This window comes from Electrophorus electricus, chromosome 3 (genome assembly GCF_013358815.1).
Source record: "Electrophorus electricus isolate fEleEle1 chromosome 3, fEleEle1.pri, whole genome shotgun sequence".
NCBI lineage: Eukaryota > Metazoa > Chordata > Actinopteri > Gymnotiformes > Gymnotidae > Electrophorus > Electrophorus electricus.
The window spans coordinates 18,828,979-18,848,659 of NC_049537.1; the positions used below are offsets into that span (position 1 = coordinate 18,828,979).

General features: G+C 40.9%; 1 protein-coding gene across 1 annotated transcript; it reads left to right on the plus strand.

Moving 5' to 3' along the window:
• The first annotated feature begins 1,314 nt into the window (after positions 1 to 1,314).
• LOC113571732 (forkhead box protein A2-like) lies at positions 1,315 to 3,105 on the plus strand. The gene is made up of 2 exons (XM_027000848.2): positions 1,315 to 1,383; positions 1,951 to 3,105. The coding sequence occupies exons 1-2, from the start codon at positions 1,315 to 1,317 to the stop codon at positions 3,103 to 3,105; spliced, it is 1,224 nt and encodes a 407-aa protein (XP_026856649.1).
• Positions 3,106 to 19,681: the final 16,576 nt, after the last annotated feature.

Sequence of the window (19,681 nt, forward strand, 5' to 3'; positions counted from 1 at the left end):
CTGTCGAGAAAAAAACAAAACTTTTAGCTTTCGTGGATTCCGTCATGTAAGTGTTTGCGTGTACGAATGTGTAATGGGCAAATACATTAGGAGCGAAACAGCGCCATTAATTTCAGCTCAGTGGACTTTTCATGGTTTCCGAGGTATCAATCGTAACTGGATATCTTGGGTGATCAAACAAATTAGATAAATCGTACCTCTCTCGCGAACATCAAACAGCATGTTCGCTTCCTTTGTCAATTTGACAGTGACTCAGTCCCATTAATGCAACTTGCCTTCATTTTTCTTCAGCTCTGGGATATCTTGCTTGCGACATAAACCTTTTCTGACGTGAACCACACATTCACAGTTTTTAAGCAACACAGTAGCATAGCCTATATTTAATAGCCACAGCCTGCGCATTAGATCTATATAAACCTATAATTTGCGTAGACATAGTCCACAAAATTACTTTAATGTGGTTGTTTGCCTTTGTTGATAAGATGGTTGTGTTTTTGAGATCACCCTTTAACCTAATGTGTTTCGAAATGGCTGAACCCAGTGTTCACATTTCGGCTTCACTCTCCTAGATAAAAAAGACTTGTCAACAAATTCCCAAACTCGATCGATGGAACTTTGAACATCTTTCACAAAACGTCTCTATTTATCTATCGAATAAAAATACAATACTTCATGTTCAGACACATTATTGCAGTACTGTGAATATGGACTGAGTATGGGCCAAAATCATAGAGTAATCGGCCAAATGTTTTACTTAATTTCAATGCCCCAAAGCAATGCAAATCATATGTAAATGTGTAATGAGACCACACTCCTTGACAAGAATGTCAGTTCACATTCCACAAAATAAAGGGCACTTGAATGGGATGGGAAAGTGCTCAGTGGAAGATGCTCTCCTGGTTCAAAATTCTTCTACGATCTAATCCTTTAGAAAAACAATGAGCTTTTGACGCAGACCTAACGAATCCTTTCAAACGAGTTTGTCCTTTTCGCGAGTACAGGTGTAAAAGTCTAGGTTAAAGCAGGGCCCAATACCTAGGTGTGCCTGTATTATTCAAATGGGGGCCACTAAGCAATACGGATTGGAGGTTTACGTAGACCACAGCGTTGTATCAGCACTCCAGCAGTAAGCGGCTAACGTCATTCCAAGTCCCGTCTTCGTCAGTAGAGGCGCAGCGCACTTTAAGTCACACATGAGCTACTCCTTGGTCGGCAATCAAAGCGGAGACTGTTGTCGGTAGATCTCCGATACTCCAGGTGGTCTTTGCAGCTCTCCTTCTGCTTTTAACTGTACTCTGTTGTGGATTCTGCAATATGCTAGGAGCTGTGAAAATGGAAGGACACGACCATTCAGATTGGAGCGCCTATTACGGAGAGCCCGAGGTGGGTAGTTTTATGTATTTTCCCTGTCTACAGTTCAATATTGGCCTTGAGATAATATTAACTTTGCGATCAAATATTGACTTGAGGCGCCTCCAAATCCCATCCGAGCACACTACGCGCTATGCTCACCTTTTGATATGATGACAAGAGAAACTAGTGTATGATGACGGGGACTCGCCTTCTCTACAAGGCTTTTTAAAAGAAAAATATTTAAAAAACCCAAATCGATTAATTTTAATTAAGCCATTAATTATCAAAACATTTACTCATAAGTTGCACTTTATTATGAGTAATGCTCGCGCTAAAATCTAGAGTGTTTCAGGAGGGACAGTTCAAGTTTATATATTAAAACAACAGACAATTTTAAATTGGGGCCATTCCTGTAAACATTGAAAATAATGAACGGTTTAATAATGTTATTTTCTTAGATCGCGTTATTCCGTAAAGATTTTCATACGCGGGGCTTTTCATTTTGCTCATAGGTTGAACTGAGGTAAACTAGTAATGTTACCTATAAAGAAGAGCTGATTCACAGAAAATGTTCATCAATGTTACTTCCCCTTTCAGTGCTACACCACAGTTGGGAACATGAGCAACGGGCTGGGAATGAATTCAATGGGCGCCTACATGAGTGTTCCCGGAATGAGCGCTGCGGGCGGCGTGTCGGCCAACTCCATGAACATGTCTTATATGAACACGGGAGTTAGCCACTCTGTTGCAGGTATGTCTCCGGGCGCAGGGCCCACGAACGGCATGGGAACGGGGATGGTTAGCATGAGCGCAACGCTGAATACAAGCATGAGCCCTATAAGTGCATCACCGACACCCATGAACACCCTAGCATCCTACTCCACCATGAACGTCATGAGTCCAATGTATGGACAAGCAAATCGGCCCAGGGATCCAAAGACGTATCGAAGGAGCTACACGCATGCGAAGCCTCCCTACTCGTACATATCTTTAATAACCATGGCCATTCAACAGTCTTCTTCAAAGATGCTCACGTTAAGTGAGATTTATCAGTGGATCATGGATCTATTTCCATTTTACCGACAAAACCAGCAGCGCTGGCAGAACTCTATTCGTCATTCGCTATCGTTCAACGATTGTTTCCTGAAAGTGCCTAGGTCTCCGGATAAACCAGGCAAAGGTTCTTTTTGGACCCTCCATCCAGATTCCGGAAATATGTTCGAAAACGGTTGCTATTTGAGAAGACAAAAACGTTTCAAATGTGATAAAGCGTCAGAGAAGGACTCGAACAAAAAAGCGTCTGAGAGCGTATCCCATGACAGTTCCGAGAACTGCAACAGTAAAGAGTCGCCTCATCCCAGCACTCCCGCCAAAGACTTAAAAAGATCCGACGGGAAAGCCAGGGAAGCTTTGAGCCCCGTGCACCCGACATCGCCTGGCACTCAGACGCATCATCATCTCGTGCAACACCACTCGGTGCTCGTGCATGATTCGCACCTGAAACCGGAGCACCATTATTCCTTTAACCACCCGTTCTCCATCAACAACCTGATGTCATCCGAACAGCAGCACCACAGAATGGACTTCAAGACCTACGAGCAGGTGATGCACTATGGCTACGGATCACAAATGACCGGGCCACTATCAGTTGGCCACATGTCAGCCAAAGGAGCTCTGGAGCCCTCAGCTCTTACCTCTGAACCTTCTTACTACCAAGGTGTGTATTCCAGGCCCATAATGAACTCATCCTAGCTTTCCATATTGTGGACTCCCCTCCCTCCCGGAGCGTGTACATTTGTAAAAATGAATTGTTTTTTGTTTTTTTGTTTTTTTGCATAGCCTGTGTTTTAAATAGGCCTTACGAATGTTCCTCAATGCTCTTCAGGCTATTGGATGCGGACACTGAACAGACTACTCGTCTATTTTGTGTTTGTTGATACTGTAATTTATGGCTATAATTGTGAATATAAATTTAACTGATAAGTCATTAAATTTCGCACTGAATTACCTTTAAAGGTGTGTATATTTGTTTTCAACAAATTTAACTGAAAATAGGAGTGAAACTTGGTTTTCGCAGCCATTTTAAAATGATCATGTATTTAATCTTGCGAAATGCATAATCCACATGCAAAAATATGCAAAACAGCACATGCTGATATAGTCCATTGCTCTCGTTTTGCATTACCCGATTATTCTTGTGGTACGATTGTTGTGTGTCAATATTAAATGTCTAGCATATGTCTGTATTAAATACAAAATGTGCTTTATGACCCGTTGACATGTTTTAAGTCATTAAAGTTAGTAATACCACTTTATCTTGACATTAGGCCTATACGTTTAGGGATATATTAAGAATTTTTATTTGTCTTTTGTCTATAATATCTATTTTAAAAAATCCAAACCGAAAAAGGCTATATTTAGCGGGCAAAGAACAATGTGTGTGATGTTTTAAACCCGTTAAAAAGGGCGAACTCTCTGGCATTGTTTTTGTGCTGCAGTTAAACGGTTTAGCGTCTCTGATGTCTGATAAGATAAAATGACTAGTGATCACTTAATGGATAAGATGCAAAATGTCCAGAGTTCAAAACTGGGTGAGCCAATAAGAGATGATTCTACACAGTTTAAAAACGTTTTTAAAGCGTGCAAATTTCTGCCTTCTATAATTGACATTCGGATAGAGTTGTTGTTTTTATCCTTAGGGTAAAAACGAGCAGGTTTACTAATACTACTACAAATAATGTAATATTTTATTGCTGAAACAAAAAACATACACTGTTGATGTAATTTTTCTTATTTAGATTATTAGTTATTATAATCTACATCACAAAATAACCTTCCTAAGATTTTGAATTGGCGTCTCTTCTTAATGATACGTTGTAAAGTAGATTTAATTGGATCTCCGGAATATTATTAGGGATATATTTCTAACTTCACGTTTCGCACAGACTTCACAGGTAGGCCTACCTCTACGAAGTGTATTCTTCGGAACACAGACTATATTGTAGTATTCTGAAACAGTTTTACTCATTACTGTGTTCTAGCCTTTCGATATGAGGTTGCCGTCTTAGTAGTTCTGCTGCGTTTTAGCGGCCTGTAGCTATGACCGCTTAATGATGTGATTTTGAATCATGCGTAAAAAAGTCTGCAAGCAATGCAGGTCTACTATGAGAATGTACCGGCAGTCTCCAGCGTGATACCCAGAGAAGCTGTAACTCAGCATAAACTGATTTTAGTTTGTTAATCACCCTGTTAGTATGTTAACAGTAATCAATAATATGTATAACTATACATTTGGAAAAATTGTCTCCTACGTTAATTCCATTTGTTTGTCCAAGACGTTAAGAGGATAATGCATAACCTTCTGTTAGGTTCTTAAGAGCCACCATTTATCTTTAAGAAGTTAAAGTGAGTCTTAACATAGCATATACACATTTGCCCTTTTTCAATGTCCCCCAAATATGAATAAAAATTGTTTCCATGCTTTCCTCCACACCGTTTCAACCTCTCTGACTACTGTCTTAAGCTTATGGCATTTCAAGCTGTAATTCATTCACTCATAAAGAAATAATAACTGTATTCCCCTTCATCATCTCCTCTTTGGTTTAGTGGAGAATAAGCATGCAAAGCCCTGAGCTCCGTGCTGGCTGGCAGAGAGGGTGTGCGAGCCTGAGCTCTCTGACGCCATGGCGTGACATTCCTGCTGCTGCCTTGGTCTTTCATGGCCAGCCATCCCACTGCCATTTATGCTGGTGACAGCCATCTCACACCACAGCTTGTGTCAACAGACCATAGTGAATGGTCTGAGAGACTCGGGCCCTGAGCTAGTGCTGACCTCCTCGCATCCTCTTTAGAGAAGGAGGCCTTCAGCAGCATCCTTACACACACGCACACTGTACAAGAACAAACAGTGATCTCTGCCATCCAATCAGTGATTCAAGAAGGTCTGCCTTTTAGGAGATGCTGAGCTGTGTATGAGGACAGACATGGTGGGCAAGAACAGTAGTTGAAGTGTGTATCCTCTCTGTCTGGAGGAAGCATCAGTACCATGGCAACAGGATGAAGATGCTATGATATTTCTTACATTAACAATAAAAACATTATCCATAGAACTCATCCATCATAACCTAGTTATTGTAAGCTAATTTATCAATCATAAAATTCCAAAATTGTATTTAATTGTCATCATTGGATGTTCCGTTGTTTCTGGTGCAGACACAAGGTGTTTTTATGTGTCCCAGTACTGCTTAGGCCCATCTGTTTCCCCAGTAAGAGCAAAACCCCCAAAATAAACATTTGGCTTATAACAGGCTTGTGATCAATGAGATACTTAACATATTGCCCTTGTGAGATATATCCCACCCAGTGTTAAAGCCTGCCATAACATGTTTTATAAAAAATAAGCATTTTACCAAGTTGAATGTTAAATACAATGTGGTATGTGGCCACATGTTGAGTTGGTATAAGTTATAGCCTCTATCCTCCTATGCTATGGCTCATGTAGCCTAAAGCCCTTTTCACTGAATCAGTATTTGAGCAGTGATTCTAATGGTGCTAATTAAATTTAACTAATACATAACTGATTTCTAAGCAGTTCTGTGATTGCAGATCATAAAACTGCTTCTAAGCAGGGAATTTCTAAATTCCCAAATATTTTAAGTCTTTTTTATGTATATGTTTACAGAATTCTATCATTTAAGTTGTTCTTCAGTTGTTATTGCTTTTATTGTTGCTCTTTGGATGCTTCATGCACTAGAGAATTTCCAAAACCACATAACTTCTCTGCTAAAATTGGTCAAATTTAGCTACTGCAATGCAGATGCATGTGATGCATTGTCTCTCCATGCATTTAATAAACCATCTGACTCTGTATGGTGACAGGGAATAGGCTTTTAATCTGCCCGAACCAGCTCAGAGAATGGGCATGATTAAAGTGGCCCGCCCTCTCAGCTTAAAGCAATTAATTCAGCATCGTGACATAAACGCTGCTGTCTCTTTGACAGCCTGGAGCGGCAGCTCCAAATGCTATCTCTCCTGGGAACAAGGGAGGATGGCAGACTTCAACTCCGGACTGTTTGCTCACTGGCCCTCCGAGCAATCTTCCCTGGGCCGAATGAAATGCGAGGGCACAAACAGTGTGCGGGCGGGGTGCAGGGGGGGGGGGGGGGGGCTGTCGGGGAGATGGGAGATGGGGAGTGAACAGTTTGGACTATTTGCTCAGCAGAAGGGCAGCCACAATGGCATGCCAATGGCTTTCCCATGCATCAAGAGCGACATCTTAGCCCAGCCTTTTGTTGCTGGTGCTTTTCTGCTGCGAGAGCTATAGCTGCCCCAGGCCAATACCCACTTTCCATTATGTTGTGTGGTCATGTGATCACATCTGGATTAAATGCGTTTAGACTGCACCGGGGACGTTAGCAGTGGCGTCCCGTACGTCCTTTGATGGCTGGTAGCGTGATGGTGATGCGCGATGGTGTCTGATTCAGGGATGCTCAAATCAGTAGTAGGTTCAAAATTGAAGGTTTTTGGGGTGGTGGTGTTGTTTGATTTGTTTTGGTTTGGTTTTTTATGCATTGGCAGAATCATTGGAGGAATGTCTGCCATTTATTGACCGAAAGGCCAGTATAAACATTTAAGAATCGAGCGTCTTGTTTTGTAACACTGGATAGACAGGATTTGTCCCTCCATAGACAGACGCATGTCGGTGAGTGCACATTATAGCACTCAGGGTGGCACACTGCACACTACAGTTGAGAGGCAAGCAAACCGGCTTAGCAGTAGCAGACTAGCCCTAGTACTGACCCACACTCTGTGTAGACTCTGTTTGCCATTAACACACCATTCATCCTATTCTTTTCTCAGATGAGTGTGATGTGTTACTGCATGGTAAAAGTAAAAACCCTTATTTGTGTTATAACAAAAGGTCAGAATGTCATGTTTTAGTACAAAAACAAAAAGACAACTAATATGGCAGTTAGCTGATAATGAGCATAATTCTAGATACATAGATAAAAGTGTGTGTGCGTGCGTGGCAGGAGTGTGCCCCAGTCTTCCCTGCCTCACGCACCAGTGCCGCTTTATGGCACATCTGCACACCACTTTTCACCACTTTTTCACTATCCTCGTGTTCATGAAATGTGCTGCAAATGAGCCTTACAATCCTCTAGCTCGCACAGAAACCTGGAGTCTGCTGTCCCTGACCAGGTCTTCATTAATTTTGTTTAACAAATTAATGTAATAGGTTTTGAAATGATTTGTTACATAAGTGACTTTTAAAAAAGGCTTCTTGTGATATCCCAAAATCACCTTATTGGACATATAATTGTCTTTTATAAATTAGTAGGTGTTCTTACCTTCAGAGTATTGGTGAAAACTAAACCACTATTTGGGCCATAAATTGTATAATTTTAAGAGCAACAGTTTCTGCAAGAGTGCTAACTCTCTTTCTGAAACAGAGATTCATGTCACTAGCAAATACTTTTAACATCACTCATAGAATTACACTAATCCCCTTTATTCTCTTATAGGAAGTTGTCTGAAATGCTATCAAGAGGCCTGTCATTGCTGGTTATTGTTTCTTTGTGCACTCTAAATGTTCTGCTCTAAGACGTGAGCTCTGTAGAAACTGGTACACAGTGCACAATGTCTCTTTGGGCGTGTAGGCGGGTTGACTCAGAAGAGTTTCAGCTTGTTACAGTGTTCAGGTTACCACCCTATTCTGAACCTGTCTACCTCTAGCCCTTAACACTGCCTGTGATACAGTTAAATATATTAACCTCAATCAAACAATTACTTGCTTGTGTTTTAACACTAGCATCTAGTAGCTGTGAATGCAATGGATGATTTAGGAGAACCTATACTCATATGTCAGTTTCATACAGCTATTTACAAGTACTTAAATTTTGTTTTGAATAGGAATGGATGAGAGGTTAGTTCTTTAAAATTCAGTACATTTTTAAAACATATTTCCATTTCCCTGTGACCCTCCAATGCCACAAGAGTGACATCTAGACAATTTTTAACAAGCCATTCATCTTTCCCCTGCACCTTTAAGCAGGGACCTCTTATTTTGCCTTGCTGCAGAACACGGTTTGATTGTATGTTTCTCTGCATTATACATAAAATAGTCAGAAGATTTGTTTGTTTGTGGATCATAAACAGGTAGGTGTTGGAGGTAGGTGTCTTTGTCAGCCCAGTGCATGTTTGTTAATGAGAGTATGTTCTCACTGCACATTTTCTGTTCAATAAGACATCCATATGCAGTTGTGTATGTATTTTCTGCAATATTACCTAAAAATACTTCTGTGCTCAGAAATACTACACAGAAGTGTTAAAGTAAAGCTAAGTAACCACGGACACCTGCTTTGTAAGTTTCAGTGCTATGAAAATTGTTTTGAGAGAAGTTTACTAAGAAAGGTTTAGATGTACTAGACTTTATTAAGAGAAGTTGAGATATACTGAGCAGGCTAGAGTTGGAAAAGAAAGTTTTTTGGGTTTGTAGCAGATTAGGAAGAACATGTAATGGAAGTCAGCCACTAAGGTGCTGATAATTTAATAATCAAGATTGATTACCATTCTTTTAAAAATTACTTTTATAGACAAAAACTTTTTTTTGTGATAAATAGCACGAGGTGCTATGAAGCTAAAGATTGTGGATCTGAGACCCCGCACCCCACCCCAAGAGACAATGTGAACCTTGAACCCTAGGGCCAAAAGCTCTAATTGTGCCAGGTCCTCCTGGATAAGGCATTTAACCCCAAGTTATTCCAGCCATGCAATCTTTGACACCATGATTCTTTTCTCCCCAGGGCATTCTTGTAGATAAGAACATGTTGTTAATATACCTTCTCTGGCAAAATGAAGGTCCGCCCAAAAAGAATCATTCAACTGTGATGTCATGCTAATTTGCAATATTAGAGGTAATTTTCTGTAAGAAACACCAGCATTGCATAGAAATCTCTGCAATGCTGCATCTCTGCAGAAACCCAGCAGCGCCTCTCTGACAACATTTGGGATGCTGGTTGCAGGCGCGTGGAGAAGGACACTTCAGTCATGGGCCAAAACCAGTGCCAGAGCTTGTGTAAATGATTGACTAGCCACGCCTCTTGCCAAGGTTGTCCAGTGCAGACTTTATTTACACAGCAGTTTCATCATATCCCGGTGCTCCGCTCTTTATGTGCCTTCTTTGCAAAACCTGAATCGTGTATGATTATATTAACAATGGACAGGGGTGTTTGATTGTTTACCATTGTGAATATATTGATCAATTTGCCATTAGTGCATCCAGTGCAGTATGGCAAGTTAATCAGTCCTTAGCATGTGTTTGGTCTATGGCCCTTGCACCATGAAAATGGGAATTGCTTAATGGTCTAGTGCAAAGTAGATGAAACATCATTCTGAGTATTTTGGGATGAAGCCTGAATTTGGTAAATGCACATATTGTTCATGTTCTTAAAGAGTATATAATTTTAAATTGGAAATGTTGTTGCCCTACAAAACAACACAAGTAACAACAAAACAACAAGAGGGTAATCAGAGATCTAAATAAACATTCCTGATTTATTTCCATGCTATATAAAATATTTACACATAATTAGAAATTCCTTATAACCTGCAACATATGTATCTAAAAGCGTAGCTGTTCTGAAATATCAGAGCAACGTTGGACAAAGCCAAGGAAAGATGCCCATTAATCATTAACGGTGTTAAAAGCCAGAGCCTTTTGTATTCCCATGGAGCCTCCACTATCTGGCAGCCATGTGACATGCCGGGGCCTTTCTCTTGCCGATTGGGGAAAGCCAGTGAGCAAACACAGGTGTTTTGGAGTCAGCAGAGATGTCAGGGACAACCACAAACAGGGCCAGCGATGTCTGACCCAGAGATTGGGCGGTGTTTGCCGCCACTTCCTCATCTGAGCCTACATTTCAAGTCCGACCGCTTCTCTCTGCCCGGCAGCAACTGTTTACGCAGCATGTCTGACAGCAGGGGAGAAACGAATGCCGAGCGGGGAGAAAAGGGTGGTGGGGGAGGAAATTAGTCAGGAACAAGTGCAGGCATGCTAGCCCTTTTGAGGAGGCTGTAGTGAATGGTGGAGTGTGAGGGTAGAGCAAACTAATTAATGGTGTCCAGGTCCTCACTTTCCAAGACAAAACAAATTTATTTTTCTCAAGTGGGGCTATTTCACTGACCTCTTGTGACAGAGGAAGTCAACATGGTTGCTGAAGCGGCTCTGTTGTAAATGGAAAGGGCCTCTCAATCACAGTGATTAATAGAAATAAGAGAAAAGTTGCAGTCAGAGAAAACAACACTAAGATTTTATTTTGTACAGGAAACACTAGATCGCTCAAAATATACAAAACAAGATTAAAGTCAATGTGGTCCACTCCCCAAAATCTTTATTCATTTAAAAATACCGTATGATTTATATATGTTCTAATTTTGTTAATATTCCCATTGAGTAGATATCACATGAGGTCCAGTCCAAAGACAAGCAGATGGCCTCTAATAATATAAATGTCGATGTTTCAATGTACTCTGTCTAAGCTATGTACAAACCAGCAGTAATCACAGTTGCTGTAACTGGCTAACTTTTCTGTTGAGGGGAAAAAAGATAATAAAGGTGTTTGGACTAATGCAAGATAACTGCAAGTGGGGGTGTGAAGCTCTAAAGAGGGGATAGACAAGGCCTGTTGGAGGCGCTTTGACAGGTCTCTGCAGGACCAGTCTGCCTGTGTAGCTCCTAAACGGCCCCAAGAACAAAGAGGAGCAGTGGCTGTATGCAGTACCCTCCTCTTTGCTCCCTACTCCCTAAACAATCATCCCTTCTCCCTAGTCCCTAAACAATCCTCCCTACTTCCTATTCCCTACCTTCTGCTCCCTGCATTGATTGCCCTAAGGTATGAACACTGCTGTGCAAAAAAGGTTAAATAAAGGGTAAAAAGGGTTAAAATCAACAAATCACTAATGTGAAATGACACTAAAGCAAGTGTGTTTCTAAAAAGTTTTTTTTTATGTGTAAGGGTAAAAAATAAAGCCCTTAAGACAGTGTAATCACTGAAGCCTGCCCACTTTTAATTTCGCTGTGCGTCAGCATCAAAGTATCTGTAGAGTGCAGTAACTTGTGGCTTAACATCCCTTTACACAGATGGGTCTGGAGATAAAGGCTTTGCTATTAACCTGCTGTGTCGCCTGCTGAAGTTGTTGTCTGCAGTGTGGGAGAGTAGCAAACCTAACAAAGCAGCTTTCTACTAGAGACATGAGATCACCTGCTTCACAAAATGACCCCACATCAAAAACGTTTGAAGTTTTAGAGATTAAAGCACTCATGAATTTATATGTCCCTGTTGAGATCAAAGCTGGGTTTGTTTTATTGTGTCCACTGAGTCACCTGTCCGTTACTGCCTCTCTTGAAAGATCCTTTGACTTGATTTAATTTTGCTGTCAATTACCATAGCAGTATTGAATGCTGATCTTTAAATGGACAGATCTGACCGAAATCAGTCCCCTCTACATATGTGACCATGACGTCATATTGCCACTCTGGTTGTCTGCCAAAGGCCAAAGTGGGAAAACCGTAACCCCTTGCCTCCTTGGTGTGTGTGTGGTCCCCAGTAGTCTTGACTCTACATTAACCTTTAACAGGGGCCAGTCATGGTTCAAGTGCAGTCCATTCGAGACAGCCGCGCTGTGGTTCACCGAGACGATGGCCCTGGAGTGAGAAGATGGAGCCGGCTGATAAGGGGTTAACTCCATTACAGCTTCACAGCTGCCATCAGGCAGAGAGCACTTAGTTAGTTAAGCCTCTGTTGGAAGCGCACTTTCCCGTGGGTGTACATCAATGAATGATGTCTCCTAAAAGAACCATCCAAATGAATTAGCCAGAATGTAGTTTCTTACTTCCTGGAGGAATAAAGCACAGTCAGCATGAATTGGGCAGCTTATGGCTTCAAGATTAACCTGTCAAAACTAGTGTGCTTCAGTAACGTGAGCGTAGCATGTATGAGAGGATCCTGTTGAGAGCCAGCAAGTGGGAGTAGCCCAGCTGCTGGTGGTGGTGGGGTGCGTAGGCGGCAGCTGAGCTGGATCAGGATCACCTGCCTCTGAGGTAAACACACCGGCCGCTCTCCCCTCAGCAGCTGGAGGGCTGGCGGAGGTGGCGTGGGGAGGTGCGGTTGGGTGGCGGAGGGACGAGACAAAAAGCTGAATGCATGATATGAGAGCAGTGGATGAGGGGAGCGCCACGGCCGTGACCCAGCGAGCTGCAGTGATGACAGGAAAACACACCAGCGGCCCCCCTCACAGGTATAGTGAGAGGCCAGCATTGTCTTTTCATTGGGGCTTGCTTAAGGCATAAGCTGGAACAACACCTGCTGCTAGACCCTTCTTGTGTTCATAGTCCCATTAGAAATTTAAAAAGGAGGTATGTCAACTTCTGCTGACATTTAAAAAAGTCAGTAAATGTACGTTTGGTACCCTTTTTTAAAGGAATATCAACAGTGATGTTGAATGATGACAATAATGAGTTGCTAAACTGAATGATATTTTAAACTGTTGGCTTGACTTGCATTTCATTTCCCCCTTCGGTTTAGTAATGAAACTAATGAAATTCTAGGTTCAGGACTGTTTAGCAAAACATGTTTCATTCAACGTTCCTCTGAGTCTCTCATTTCCTTCAGTGGGCCCAGATTGAGTAATTTACCACCATAACAAGTCTCCTCATGAAACTACAGCCACTGTTAATGGGACACGTTTTTACACGTGAGCAATGATTTAAGCCTCTCAACTCAGACTTAAAGCTCCTAACTTAAACTTTTAGTTTAAACATTTATAGTAGTGTGTGTTCAGTTTCAATTTCACCAGAATACAAAGAAGGTCTCTCCTGTATAAATGCAAAAAAGGAGAAGGCATTCTCTTTTATCCGACCTATATATCAGTCATTCAAAAGGTTTCAGTTGAACCTTTTCATGTTAGTAAACAAAGGATCTGTGCATGCTCAATCACCTCATCTCCCCCAAACCCGGGTTCAGTATGCTGTCGGCTGTCAGGTGATTGGGTCTGTGTGAAACAGATTACTACGACAAAGCTGCAAAGGAGAACTCAAACAACATAGTTACTATGATTTTTCACAAGATAAAATCCCCCAAATAAGGCTCTTAAATTTCAGTCCTGGAGGTTAGCATTACTGTGAAACCATCACACTTAAACATTAGGATGTAAGACTTTTGCTAGCCTGGGGATAGGACTATATAAAAACTTCCTGGTAGCACATCAGTTCTTAACGTTATTGTGTATACTTAATGAAATTGTTTCACTATAGCTATTACACTGATAGTCCTGGACCTTCTTTTTGAAACTTTTATATTTCTTTAAATTTCTTAAAATTATTACTGTTACTATTATTAGTAATAGGAATTACTGTTTACTATTCAGGTTAGAAATATGAAAACATGAAATGTAGTTTGGAGAGAGTAGCTATTGATTATCATCGGGTTTTACACTACCATATGATTATTGTAGTATTCTACAGTATGAATATCATTGGGCTGTACACAACAGTATGATTATTGTAGTATTCTACAGTGTGATTATCACTGGGCTGTATACTACAGTCCTTTGTGCAAAATTAACTGCAGTTCTAAAATCATCTGGGTTGGAAGATGTCATTGAGTTCCTCAGGAAGTTGAGACCACCAGATTGCACAGAAGACCAGGCTGTGATGATGCAAGCTGACATCACTGATGAACCCTGATTGTTCATGAAAACCCAAAGTTATAGGGTTAGTGATTTAGATTTAATGGGTGGGAATTACTTTTGTCTTGTGAAATGTGAAGTATTTGACAACCAGATAAAAGTGGTTGCCTGAGATCCTTGATGTGCGCAGTCTGATTTATTGGTCCTAATAAGTAAATCAGTGTAGCTAAATAAATGTGAAGAGACATTTGAAGAGTGACTCAAAGTAGTAGATTTTCTGAAACCACTTGAGAAACCTCAGCCACTTGCCTAATTTGTGTGTGTGTGTGTTTGTGTCTGTGTGTGCATGTGTGTGTGTGTGTATGTGTGTGTGTGTGTGTGTGTGTGAATGCATGCGTGTGTGTGTGTGTATGCATGCACGTGCGTGCGTGTGTGTGTGTGTGTGTGTGTGTGCGTGTGTGTGAGTGTGTGTGTGTGTGTGAATGTGTGTGTGTGTGTTTGATTGTCTCAGGTCGACCACAGTCAGATCTGTCATTCTTTAAACACATGTGGTCATGGCATTTGCTTCAGGCAAATAGTACTTGTCCCTGGACTGTCATCACCGCGCATCCTCAAACACACATTGGTGCAACACAGCCGTGTTTATAGACCAGTTGGCATTTAATGGAGCTCTTCTCTAAATAACAAATTAAAGCAGCACTTCTTTTTACCTGTCTGTTCTGTTTGTATTGGCCGTGTGGATTGGCGCTGAGATGGAGCTGTTATTTTATCCTAAAATCAGCCATACCTCATAGCCTACAGGAGCAAGTGTCCAATAGGTTTCACCTCAGATAGACAGGACTACAGACACTCATCCAGCCGGCATGGAGAATACTCACAATATAAACTTACAGCCAACAGTTTACAAAGCACATTACATAATTTATAAACAGGGATAAATAAAACTCAATTAGAAAAATGAAAAAAAGGAGACAATTAAATAAAATGATAGTAACAGAATAAAAGTCACTTTATCCGAGTCAGCTGAGTGAGTCTAACCCCTTTGTACATAGTTTACCCTTGTAGTTATCCCCATGTGAGACTTCCTACTTCCAATGTAGGGTGAATAGAATAGATAGAATTAACCCCCAAAACCTGATGGATGGGACTGAAAGAACATCTTAAAAGGTGACGTGGGAACTGTTTGTTGAACCTTCTCACCTTCAGCAAGATCAGGGTGCCCACTTCATTGCTGTGTGCTTCCTGAAGAGCAGCCTTGGCAAAAGAGCGGCAGCCCATGTCAACCGGGCGGCACTGGAGGCCTGCCGGGTCTGTTGGCTCACTCCCTGTCCGTGATGTTTTCCTTCCCCCAAAAGTTTGTCCTGGAAGCCAATCAGCCTCTGATAAAACCCACTGCAAATACGGGGAAGATCGCCATCCACATGTCAAGGTTTACACAGTCAGCCCGAGGGTATATATGCACTGAAAACAACACAAGCATGGCTTGGCCCTCATGGAGGATGGATGGATAGCGGGTGGACAGAGATGGGGAGCTTGGAGGAAAGAGTCACATGACCCTGGTATGTCGTGCTGGTATGTAGTATCTAGTGTTGGTTGAAAATGGGAATAAACTTTACTACATTTTTGCATTTTTTGAAATAGTGTGAAGTGTTCCTGCGAGAAACCCCATTCCCCCACTCCCCACTGGTTTAGAGCCACCTTCTACGGTTCAAATTCTAACCCTTATAAATAAGCCATGTAGACTAAGAATGCTCATCTGTCTTTAGGTCATCAGGTCAGAGTTGTTTAATTCTTCACATCACTTTATACTAGTTTTTTTGCTCCAAAAGTTTCCCAGAATGCCCTCTGTGAAAAAAATCTCTGTATTACATACTCTGATCAATCGGACTCCTTCTCCAAACAAGCTGTCAGTAGCTGAGCTCTGTGAGAGCTGTGATGACTCCAGGAGCATGCATCCTGACCATTATTCTTAGTCAGCAAGCACCATTATTATTCAAAAATTAGTGATCACTGCTTAAGTAAACTAATATCTGCTGGGTGTGTATGTGCAGGCACGTGTGCGCGTGTGTGTGTGGGGGGCCTGATCCTGATCTGATCTGCAGCTCAGAATAGCTCAAGGAGATAAAGCCTCCTCTGCATACAAAGACCTTTTCTGACAATCTGCCCCCTAAAACATTGCCCACCACACACACACACACACACACACACACACACAATACAAAAGACAAAGCTCCTCAAAGCTCAGTAACTGATACTGACTTGCTCATCATGGATGTGTTGCATCTTATCAGTGTGTTGTTTAAATGCAAATGTTGATTAAAGCCTGCATTTCACTGAAAATACAGCAAGTTTCCAGCCTTCACATATGGATTTTTGTAAAGCTTATATGAGTGATTGAGTATAAGAAAGAAAATGATTCCTGATTTGAAGTACTGACAGTTTCTGTTCCTGATTTTAGATTAAATGTATGGTAATACAGTTGCATAATGATGCATAATTTAAAGAATGTGCCCAAAAGAATGGACATTATGAATCTGAATAAATCTGAGTAAAGAGTAAAGAACATTACAGTGTGCAGGTTGCCTTTATTGTGTTATCCCTCTTAGCAGGCCATTGATAGGTTTAAAGAATCAGCTGTGGATTTAGCGTTCATAGAAACCCTGATTACATTCCATAATTATGATCTTATGACTGCATATCATAATTGCAGATTAAAAAGCAATAAAATAAACCTCTAATCATTATTTTTCTTACAGCTTTATTTTGTCATTCCTAAATGTCACCATAAATGCATTGATTTTAGCCATGGTTTATTATATAATTTCAGTTTACTTACTTAAGAGATGTGACCATTGTCATACATTTAAGGTAGTGCCTTATAAATTCATTTGTACATATTTTTGCATATTTACTGTGTATGTCTTATTAGATTAGCAACTTGACCACATACCTTTTCTGTCACGCTCTATGTGTTGAATACAGCTTCATTCACCATCTCATTTGCATGTTTGGGCTAAAAAACCTTTTATACTAAACTGAGACCACCTTATTCTGTGCAAATCCTAAAATTTATTATTTTTATCCAGATTCATAAAACTGGCCTTAGATCAGTGAATTATGACAACCCAAGCAACTAAACAGCCTCCTGGGAAGCCTGGGTGGCCTTAGCTTTTGTAAAGCCCCCTCCCTCTAACACCATTAAGCCTTCATTTAGTGAACTAAGTCTACTATGACAGGGCTCAGGGCTACAGTTAATCCTATCAAAATGGCCTGCTAAGAGGGATACCACAATAAAGGCAACCTGCACACTGTGACATTGATGCGTTGCCTCAACTGAACTAGTGAATTCAGAATGTACAAACTTTTACAGTGAACAGAGCAGGGGAATACAAGTACTCCATCAAGCTTTCATCAAATGTGCACAAAGACAGCACAACATCTGTACATGAAAATAGGTTAGGCAGCTCTTGCAATCTGAAACAAAACGAGACGCACAGGCAATGGTACATGTGCTCACATGCTGCATGGCCCAGGCAAATCCGCCTTTCTGTGGGAGCCAGAATTTCTCCAGTTTGAGTCACTCTGTTGTTCATCCTTAAATCATTTTCATTATTAACACTGTGAATATCTGCTGTGCAATTTCCTGCCACAACTTAGAATCCATTAGTCCCATGAAATCTGCAGGCTGTCTAGGCCCCTAGGCAATGAAGCAGCACTACAACACTATGTTTCCTCAATATGTCACAGTTGGACAGAGGTTTTGTCGCTGGTCTTGATACAACTTTGGAAAAAAAAATTGTTTTGCCTTATGTCCACAACCCTGTCTACAACCATGTCCATGGCCACTGTTGTATTGGTGATGTGGAAAATTAAGGAGGTCTATAGCAAACCTGAGAAGAGCTGCAGGGGTTATTCTCTGTGCTAATAGCCTCCCCTGAATGCAACCCTTTATCTGTGATTGTCGTATAGTAGAGCACGGATGCAGGAGATTCCTGCAGGTCTTTAGCAGTCACTTTGGTGTTATTGGAGGACTCTTAGTCACGCCTTCTCCAACCATACCACCAGGGCTGCGAATTGATTCAGGCATCAAATTATTGCTTCGGAGGCTTTCAGAAACATTTATTTTGTTCAGGTTACATTGCTCTTTGAAGAGATTGTTGAGAACAGCATGTTAACCAGCACTGTGTCTTTTTTATATTGCAGGGTTTGTCCACCCCAGACCTAGTGATCTGAATATCTCAGTCCATTTATGGTCCTGTCCTGAGGTCATTGTATTGAATAATTCATTTTTCCATCACTGACTTTTGTTCAGGAAAGATGTGACAATGCAGAACATGGTGTGTTACTTATGAAATAATATTATCTTTATCATTTATTTATAATCATGCTTAGGCCTATTTAGTTATTAGGCTACTTATGACTTCAATGAGGATCACATTTTAGAAAACCTTTCAAGCAAATTTATACTGTATAGAATTTTTCTTTTTAAAATTCCAATCACTCGTTCAGAAACCTGGTTCGCTCTTTCACATTCTCTTCTTCACTCTTCTGAGACTTTGGGTTTCTATGGCAACGGAGAAGCCGCCGACAAAAGTGTTTGCTTCCTATGAATTTCAGATAAGGTGGAATTGAAGTGGACTGATGTGATTTTTAATGCGGAAGGAGGTCCATTCTCCTCATATTTTAATAAAGCAAACAGGGCAGAGCGGCGGAGGTGACAGCTGTAAATGACATTGTCAGTGCAAAAATTATCAGCGGCTTTACAATCTGTTTGCCCAGGAAAAGCAAACAGAATGTTCGCTGCATCTCCCGTCGCTCTGGAAGACATTAGAGAGAGGGAAGAGGAAAGGAACTGATGAAAAGAACGAGGGATAGAGGGAGGGAAAGTGCTGCCCTATACGCCACATAGCCTACCTTTTTTTTTTTTTTTGCTTTAGTGGTCGGATTTTTTTCAGAGATGTGCTTGGTAGAAGAAGGAAAAACGGAAAGGCAGCTCACCCATATATATGAGACGATGACATTTTAGTAGTCATCTACCTCGTAGGAGCGCAACCACTCTCTCCTCTCGCACACGTCAATTTTTCACTCAACAAGAGGGTTTACTGGGAGAAATAAAGATGTGCCGCTATTAAACCGTTATGCCATTACAATTTGCTTTTACCTAGATCATATATTTAGGCTATTTTTAGGGTCGTCGGTTTACGCCTGATATTTTTAAATGAGGAGAAAAATTAAACAAGGCACATTTTAATCCAATTATTAGTTTTCAATACGACTTCACGTGAATGTCTTTCTTTGACTTTAAAATTCAGGCCACAGTGATTTACTATAGTAGCCTGAATACAATACATATACCGATATTTATATTCATACTGTATATCCGAATCCTTTGACTACTAACTGCTTCTATGCGCACGTTCTCTTAAAATTATTAGTCCACTTGTAGCAATAGTACCACTAACACAACAATAGGCTAATATTAATATTTTTTATGTTCAGAACTATATTTTAATGAGAGGCCACTGTGGGTCGTTTAGTCTGTCTCATTAAAAGATAAAAAGGTAGAAGAAAGCCTCGTGCGGAGCAGCATTCCCTCGGCTATGACACTCAAGTAAAACAATCGTCCCAGCGATTGTCCAGT

Bases quoted from the DNA above. Each gene is read 5' to 3' on its own strand.
- LOC113571732 (XM_027000848.2), top strand. From the start codon at position 1,315: ATGCTAGGAGCTGTGAAAATGGAAGGACACGACCATTCAGATTGGAGC. The intron at 1,384-1,950 runs GTGGGTAGTTTT...TTCCCCTTTCAG, and splicing joins CCTATTACGGAGAGCCCGAG to TGCTACACCACAGTTGGGAA.